At 46.9% G+C, this 9,323-nt stretch overlaps 1 protein-coding gene across 1 annotated transcript in view; it reads right to left on the bottom strand.

Moving 5' to 3' along the window:
* Yipf1 (Yip1 domain family member 1) overlaps positions 1 to 9,323 on the bottom strand; it is a 45,469-nt gene that overhangs the window by 33,415 nt on the left and 2,731 nt on the right. Inside the window, exon 3 of the mRNA XM_021161189.2 lies at positions 7,173 to 7,336. Within this exon, the coding sequence (XP_021016848.1) occupies positions 7,173 to 7,336 (164 nt within the window). The remainder of the gene's footprint in view (positions 1 to 7,172; positions 7,337 to 9,323) is intronic.

Below are 9,323 nucleotides of genomic sequence, written 5' to 3'. Positions count from 1 at the left end.
GGCTCACAACCATCTGTAATGAGATCTGATGCCCTCTCCTGGAGTGTCTGAAGACAGCTACAGTGTACTTACATATAATAAATAAATAAATAATTCTAAAAAAAAAGAAAAGAAAAACCCTGTCTCAAACACCAAACACTCTCTCTCCCTCACACACAATAATTAATAATAATAATAGCTTAATTAATTAAATGATGATATGTGAACACTTTAAGATTCCTCTCAGAGACCCATCTTGCCTGGACTAAGGCTCCACTTCTTACCCTGTTCTGTGTTACAATGGCCCCAAAGTGAATAAAATTAAGCCCAGTTAAAATTCTGTCCAGCCTGGTAGAGACATACGCACTACCATCACTCAGGAGGATCACAGCAAAATCAAGCCAGCTTGGTCTGCACAATGAGTTCTAGACTAATCAGGCCCACAAAGGAAGGTCTGTCTCAAAAACCAAACCAAACCAAACCAAGCCAAGCCAAGCCAAGCCAAGCCAAGCCAAACCACACCAAATTCTATCCAAAAAGTTAAAACTTTGTGCCATAGATTTTACAGTATTAAATGGAGCGGCTATCTGGTTTCTCTTTTTATCTCAAGGAGTTCCCCATATCCATAGAAATTACAAAAACTAAAATGAAAACCTACTTCTCCCCTTTCACAACTGCAGGAAGTGACCCAAGTACTCAACAAACAAAGCTTGGAGGCACTGCCAGCAAAGACAGAGGGCTGGCTTTGAAAAGTCAATGTTCAGAGGTTGGCCTCCCTCTAAAGGAGCCTGCAACCTGACTAAGTCTCCAGTCCTCTTGGTCAGGGCGGTTGTAGCTATTTGAGGCTACACTTAACCAGGATTCATTCTACAATGAGAGTCACTGGAAAGGGACTGTCCCCCATGTTTCCAAGGAAAGCCACGCGGTCATGAGAACTCTGCATATGTCCCAGCAGAACAGCAAAAGACAAAGGTTAAAGGAGTGTCTTGCAACCCCTGAGGAGCCTCAACCAACCTTACCCTTAGAGAGGAAAGGAAGGGCATCGTGGGCCACCTTCTCAAGCTGAGACATAGGAAGGCAGAGTCAAAGGATGCAAAACCTAGCAAGATTTTAAATTAGTGAGAAAAAAAAAAAAAAACCCAAATCTAAAAGGAACGAACTACAGCTATGTGTTAAACCTGAGATCACAATCCACAGTTGTCTAATTAAATCAAGCTGCATTTTGGGGTGCACCCAGGACTGGCCAGCCAGCTGTCACACCCTAAGTCACAATTGAGAGAGCAGCCCCTGCTGGCCTCTTGAAGCCCCTTTTATAGGAGAGATAAGGTGTTCAGAGGGGCGAGAGTGTTGGCTGTTATCCACTGTTAGGAAGAAACAATGAAAGGGAAGAAGCAAGGGTAGTGCTATGCACCATGGACATGGGTTGCAAGCTCCTTACATCACATCTAAGAAACAAGAACTTATTCTTAATTTTAAGTGGAAACCCTAATTTGCAAGGATTTAACACAGGACAACAGGCAGTTATTCTTAACTGTCTTAACTGCAGACAGAACCCTTAACCTGCAAGGTACATTTTCCCTCTTTTGATCTCCCATTAACTTGCAATGGGTGTTGTTCCAGTTTTGTTCTCATTCACAGAAGCACATACCTTTAATCCCAGGACTGGGGAGGCAGAGGCAGACAAGATATCCAAGTTGCAGGTCGGCCTGGTCTACAGAGAAGAGTTCCAAACCAACCAGGGCTATACAGGCCCTGTCTCAAAAGAGTAAAATAAAATGAAATAGGACAAAATGGGCTGAGAGTGATGTCAGGTGTTTACTACAGGATCTGCTCAAAACGAACACCAGTGGTCACAGTGGCCGGTGAGCAAAGCGGAGTGACTCCAGCAGGCCCTGGTCACCCCTCTGTGACTTTAACCCATAGCCATGAAATGCTCAGATCTCCAGTTCCACTAGCTCTTCCATAGATGGACTACCAGCTCATCTTAACAAATTGCCAGTGCTGTTTTGATACAAATATTTTCAATTATATAAGATAACTTTCTGTGTCTCCTTCAGGCCTACATTTTAATTATCTGGAGCCAATGATTACAAAGGTCTTTAAGTCTATAGAGCAGGGTCCAGNCCTTAGGGTCCGGCNTCATAGTAGAAGTNATNCTTACATGTCTCACTATTTGATGGTCACAGGTTGCATAAAAATCTGCCCAGCTGATTTCTTTTCTGTATTTTGCCCTAGGACTAAATTATCTGTCTCTTCTTCTTCTATTTATTTATTTATTTTTTTTTTTTTACTTTTTAGATTTTTAAAATTTCATTTTCACTTATGTGCATGCATCTATGTGTGCAGGTACCCACAGAGACCAGAAGGTGTTGGATCCCTTAGCTGAAGCTACAGGCAGTTCTGAGTCCCCTGATAGGTCAACAAAACTCTAGTCCTCTTGCAGAGCAGCAAGTGCTCCAAACCACTGAGCTATCCTTCTCCAGCCCACTTGGTTGTTGTATTTTCAGTTGTGAGCCTGTCTTGGCTAGGGTTTCCATTGCTGTGAAGAAACACCATGACCAAGTTAACCCTTATAAAGGACAATGTTTAAATGAGGCTGGCTTACTGGTTCTAAGGTTTGGTCCATTATCATCATGGCAGAAAGCATTGCAGCAGCAGACAGACATGGTGCAGGAGGAGTAGAGAGTTCTACATCTTGTTCTGAAGGCAAACAGAAGACTGACTGGCTATTCTGCAGTGGGTGGAGCTTCAAAGCCCACCCCCCACAGTGACACGCTTCCTCCAACAAGGCCACACCTCCTAACAGTGCCACACCCTACGGACCAAGCATATTCCACCACATTCTACTCCCTGGCCTCCATTGGCTTGTTCAAACACCTGAGTCTATGGGGGCCATAACTAGCCATAGCATAATGCAAAATACACTTAATCTAATTTCAAAAGTCACCAGAGTCTGTAACAGTCTCAACAATATAAAAAGTCCAAAGTTCAAAGTCTCTACTGAGATTCATGCAATCTCTTAACTGTAATCCCCTACAAAATCAAGATGAAAAAGCAGCTCACATTCGTCCAACATCACAGGGCACAGATTACCATTCCAAAACAAGTGGGGAAATACTGGACCAAAATAAGGCCAAAAACTAGCTGGGCAAACTCTAAGCTCAGCATCTCCATGTGTGATGACAAAACTCTCTTCAGATCTCCAACTCCTTTCATCTGTGTTGACTCCAACAAACTTCTTAGTGCGCACCACGATGTACAACGTCCACAAGCAGCACAGATTACCATTCCAAAACAAGTGGGGAAATACTGGACCAAAATAAGGCCAAAAACTAGCTGGGCAAACTCTAAGCTCAGCATCTCCATGTGTGATGACAAAACTCTCTTCAGATCTCCAACTCCTTTCATCTGTGTTGACTCCAACAAACTTCTTTCTCTTTGGCTGGCTTCACTCCCTGTTAGCAGCTTTCCTCAGCAGGTATCCCACAGCTCTGACATCTCTAACACCGTGGGATCTTTAACTTTACATCTTCTTGTTCCAGTGTCTGGAATCCACACATGATCTTCTGGGGTCCTCCAAAGGGCTTGGGTCACATCTCCAGCTCTGCCCTCTGAAGCACTGTAGGCTCTGGTTGACTTCACTCCACTGCTGATGCTGTTCTTGCTGATCACCCCATGGTACTGGAATCTCCAATTCACTGGAGACTTCTGCTGCAACTAGGCTTCACCAATAGCCTCTCATAGGCTCCCTTCATGGTGTCAAGCCTCAACTTCTTTGCATGACCCCTTCAGTCCTGGACCGTCAACTGCAACTGAGGCTGTACCTTCACCAATGGCCTTCCATGGCCTCTCACAGTGCCAAGCAAGCCTCAGCTGCTCTCCATGACCCCTTCATGCCTTTAAACCAGTACCACCTGGGTGACTCTTACACATTACCAAGTCCGGATGAAGAAGGAGGTGCAACCTTGGCTGTCTCTGGAACACAGCTTCTTTGTGCTCTCAGCAAACCCTTCCCAGAAGATGTCACCTGATGCTTCTCTTCTCAATCACTGCTCATTTCTTAGCTCCAGTTAGCCAACATCAATTGTCCCAGTAGTCCCTTCTAGTCTTCTGTTTTGTTTTTGTTGTTGTTTTTCGAGACAGGGTTTTTCTGTGTAGCCCTGGCTGTCCTGGAACTCACTCTAGACCAGGCTGGCCTCGACTCAGAAATCCACCTGCCTCTGCCTCCCGAGTGCTGGGATTAAAGGCGTGCACCACCACTGCCCGGCATCCCTTCTAGACTCTAAAGCCAGAACCACATGGCCGAAACTACCAAGTTCTCTGCTTGCTGGAGCTGGAACATAGCCCCTTTGTTCTATCACATTATCCCAGCTTTCTGTTTTCCCTCACTGCTTAAGCTTGGCTGTCCTGGAACTTTGTAGATTGACATTGAACTCAGAGATCTGTATGGCTCTGTCTCCTGACTGCTGGGATTAAAGGCCTGTACCACCACACCTGGATTTAAACTTTCCTTTACCTGGAACTTGCTCTTGAACAAGGCTAATCTTGAACTCAGAGAGCTACTTGCTTCTGTCTCCTGGGATTAAAGGTGTGTACCACAATGCCCGGGGCTAAGCTTTCCATGGCCACTGTTCCTCAAGATCCAGATCTAAAGTGTGTGCCAGCATTTCTGAACTATAGTTCTTTCCAGATTAAAAGTCCAAATGAGAACAATAACCAAGTAACAATAAAACCTAACATGTTCTAACTATTCCTTGACTAACAGCAAATGCATAAACAATAAGCTTAGCTGGGTGGGATCTTGCCCCAAGTCACCACTCCCCTAATCTGTTTATCTCTTGGACTCCACTGTACTTCCTGGAGCCAGTTTACTCTACTTTGTATTTTTCCTTTTTTTTCTTGCTGTAAAGAGACATCGTGACCAAGGCAACTCTTATAAGGACAACATTTAATTGGGGCTGGCAAGCAGTGAAGCTTGCAGGCAGGCCTGGTGCTAGAGGAGCTGAGAGTTCCGCATCTTGCTCCGCATGCAAATCAGAAGACCAACTCTCCCACACTGGGTGGGGCTTTAAAGCCCACCCCTACAGTGACTTCCCCCAACATGGCCACACCTCCTAGCAACACCATTCCCTATGGGCCATGCAGATTCCAATCCCCACACTAGCCTTTAACAGCTAAGCCATTTCTCTCCAAGCCCACTTTGTTCTTTTAAGGTACTATTTCATATACCCAAAGGCCACTTGGTCAGCAGTGAAAACTGCCCAGTTCCTCTAACTTGGCTCCTACCTTAGGCTGGCCCTCTAATGGCTATCATTCTGTTAGTGACTCATCTTCAGTCCTTGCCTCTGTAAACATTTTGGCCAGGTTTGTGTTTCTAGGTTACAAGTGTCCCACATAAAGTTAACATTCAAGTGCTGAGTCCAGGCAATTTCAACAAGAAAGACCAAAGGCCACGGCCTGCCACTGGGCCTCCAAAACCTTTGAGAAGAGAGGTGAAGTAGGGAACTGCAAATAGCCTACAAGCAAGAGAATGAAAATGAGACCAGAAGGCTCTGGGCAAACTGGTTAAGAGAAGTTACTACTCACAGGACACTCATTCTGACCAAGGACAGTTCTGTCCTTAGGTTTTGTTAGTTTTGTTCCTGTGTATATGAGATAGAGTCTCACTGTGTAGTCCAGGCTGTCCTTGAACTCTCAATCTTCCGGCCTCATCCTCCCGAGTGCCTTGATTTTAGGTATATGCAGCCAGGCAGGTCTCCTGGAGCCTCGTTACATGGCTATGGTAAAGCATCTTAAGAGTCAGGTCGGCGGGAGCTGGACTGCACATCCAAGCAAGGGTTGAGCCATGAATGGAGTCTGAGTTCCTGTTCTTTCCTGGAGAACACACACATTCAAATCCATCCCCTCTGGATGCGATGTAGCCCGTGCTTCTGACAACTCTCCCTGGAAGGCAGCCTGCTGCTCACTCCTCTAACCCCAGTGCTCTGCAGGCCCCTGGGTGTCTTTTCTGCAAGAGACTCACTTTCCCTACACTGCAGGATGAATCAGTATCTGATTCCTGTCCTCCTGGTGACAAAGGACTCACACAGCTGGTGATGGTGCCCCAGAGCTACACAGTGAAGCTACACAGAATGAGCACCTCTCATGGGCTGTGGACCATAATTCAATGTGTGGAGGGTCACTCCCTGGTGGTCTAGTGGTTAGAATTCGGCATTCTCAATGTGTGGAGTAATGAAGAAATACTACTCCCCACACACCCCAGCTATGTGCCCTGGGTCACAAAGACCCACTTGATTTATACGCCACCCAATCAGACAGAGGCCTCTGTGTCTCCCTGCGGCGCTCCTGCTTTCTCCTTCACCTACACCATTTCTCAAGTCCTACTGGGTCTGCTCCCATTGCTTCTAGTCAAGACCATTTTGCCCTACTCTGTCTGGTCTTCTGGCCTCTAGTCTGTCTTCCTCCAACTTATATTTAAGGCCACCAAAACTAAATAATGGCGTGGTGGTGCACGCCTTTAATCCCAGCACTCGGGAAGCAGAGACAGGTGGATTTCTGAGTTCAAGGCCAGCCTGGTCTACAAAGTGAGTTCCAGGACAGCCAGGGCTATACAGAGAAACCCTGTCTCGGAAAAAAAAAAAAAAAAAACAAACAAAAAAACCCAACCAACCAACCAACCAAAACTAAATAATGTCTGAACATATCTAGATACATGGCTTAAACCTTTCACTGGCTCCTGATGCTTTTCAGAACACACGGGAACTAACATCACCAGGTCCTTGCCCGTCTGTAGTCTTACCTACTGCCTTCACTCACCCTTCGCTGCAGTGCAGGGGAGGCAAGGCTGTTCCTGTCTGCACTGAGCACTTTGTGCCTCTGTGGCTTTACTAAGATCATTCCCCTTGCCTCCACCACCAGTGCCAAGCCACTTTCCCTCTTGCAGCAAATTCAGCCAGGCGTCACTGACTGGAGGAAACCTTCCCTAACTCCCCTCTGCTTCCCAGACACCACCTGCACACGGGCTCCTCATGAGGGATCATCTGTTTACCCGTTTCCCTGGCCCCAAAGTGATGTGATGGGTCACATGTCTTAGTGTCACCACTGCCCGGCGCTGCACCAGGCATCTACCAAATGATTAAGTGTGTGGGCTCTAAGCCGAGAAAAGTCAAAGGACAGAAAATGGAAGTCCAAACCTCGGTCTCATCAGAGTCGTTGTTCCCCAGCAGCTCTTCATCCTCTTCTCGCCCCATGCTCCCGGGGGGTCTGGGTTGGTGGCCAAAAGATACACTGGGGTCCTCGATGTTTATCGTGGTAGCATCTGGGTTTGCTGCTAACAGTGTGGCTCCATCGCCAAATTCTGGAATGAAGCAAAGCACAAAGGCCTGGGAACCCTCCCACACTGGTAGCTGGCGGCTTCTCACTGGATGCTCCCTCCCACACTGGTAGCTGGCGGCTTCTCACCCGAAGGTCTCTTAGCTGGAGACGTAGCTCAGTGGTGGAGCACATACCCAGCATGCCTAAGGACTTGGCTTCCAGTCCTCAAGCTGCTAATTCCCTCAGCTCGCCATGAACCTCATCTGTGACAAGCAGCACGAGGCTTTGCAAACAATCTCAGCACCAGGGAGGCTGAAGCAGGAGGGTTTGACTCAGGAGCCACCTGGGCACCCGGCACAGCACAGCGAGGAGGGGAGCCAGGAGGATTATCTAAATAGTCTTTAGTAGGGTACCTGATCCATCAACATCCCTGATTCAGGCAAGTCCTTATCACCATAGACACCACGAGGACCAAGAAGCAAAGTGGAAATAACAGAATAGAAATCTCTCAGCTCCATCACGGGAAGGAAGCGCTAGGAAGGCCAGCGCTAGGGACTAGGGTGCTTCCTTTCTTTGCACAGTGAGATCCATGCCAGTGATGATCACTCCCTCATAAAACAAACACTTTCCTCCGCTGAGAGGGTACCAGGTCCTGCTCTTGGGTGTGCTCACATCTAACAAGCAATTCCACTGGTGACTGGTGACTGTATAGAAACAATGGCTTTTGTACTATAATAGTTTTTGAAGTATACAAGAGATGACAGTGTAGACAAAGCATTTAGTGGAGGGACTATGGGGAAGAACACGCTATGACATATACATATGAAGATGCCATGATGAACCAGTTACTTTTCATGCTAACCTGAAAAATAAGTAAACAGATGAGCAGAGAGAGAGAGAAGAAGAAAAGGAAAAAAAAATAGAGGAGTATGGGGGCCCTAGTCTTAAGATGGCCACTAATCAGTGTGACCATTAAGTCACCTGTGTGAGTGTGTGTTTGTGGGTATGTGTTCATGTGTGTACCTGTGCATATATATGTGTATGGTATGTAATCATCTGCACATGTATGCTTGCATATGTATGGAGGGAGGCTACAATTTACATCGGGCATCCCCACTTTATTTACTGAGGCGGATACTCTTACTATAAACCCAGAGTCTATCAATCCTGGCTAGTCCAGCTAGCTGGGAATTCTCTCTGTCTCCCTAGTGCTGGGATTACAGGCAGCCTGCACACCTGCCCACATGCTTCAAGCAGTTCACACATCAGCATGGCAAGGGCTTTATCCACCGAGTCATCTCCCAAGCCCAAGGTCGGCATTTTAGGGCTCTTGGGCTACACTGTTAAATCGTGTCCAAAAGAACTTTTCTCATTAACTTCCCCTGCAGCGATGCAGACGCTTGGATTAGCTGTGCACTGACATTTAAAAGATGGTCACAACGCTGTCAAAGGGAGCCACATGAAGGGAGACCCACTTAAATCATACATATTTCAAAAGCACTACTTTGCTAGTGAAAAGGCACACCAGGAAGAGGAGAAACAGAGCGTCACTGGGCAAGCACGAGGTCAGAGGGGCCAGAAGGAAGATACGGCTCGCTGTGCTGATGGGGTCAGACTCCTTCTGAGGTAAACACCCAATAAGAATGGCCATAGGTGCTACACAAAGGGCTGAGAAGGACCCAGGGGCAGAGCAGGAAGCATGTGCACGCCGGCAGACATGGACGGCACCATCAGGAGTGTATCTCTTCCGACAGTAAAGTTCTCCGTCTCTGCGTCCTGGCCTCTCTGAAGCCGTCTTTTACGTCCATCTTTTCCTAGCACATGACTTCTGCCAGAAGGCACCTGAACTCCATCTTCCTCAGGACAGCCTTCCAGGCCACCCCAAGGACCACATGCTCTTCCCTGAAGCCGAAGTCCTTAACCATTGTATAGCCTCATGTTCATCACTGCCTGCCTCCTTTCAAGCCGCCTTGGGCCGACAACCTCTGCTATGATCTGGAACATGGACCAACTTTTTTTTTTTTTTTTTT

The sequence above is a fragment of the Mus caroli genome, chromosome 4 (genome assembly GCF_900094665.2).
Source record: "Mus caroli chromosome 4, CAROLI_EIJ_v1.1, whole genome shotgun sequence".
NCBI classification, from domain to species: Eukaryota; Metazoa; Chordata; class Mammalia; order Rodentia; family Muridae; genus Mus; species Mus caroli.
This window is presented reverse-complemented; position numbering and strand designations above follow the sequence as displayed.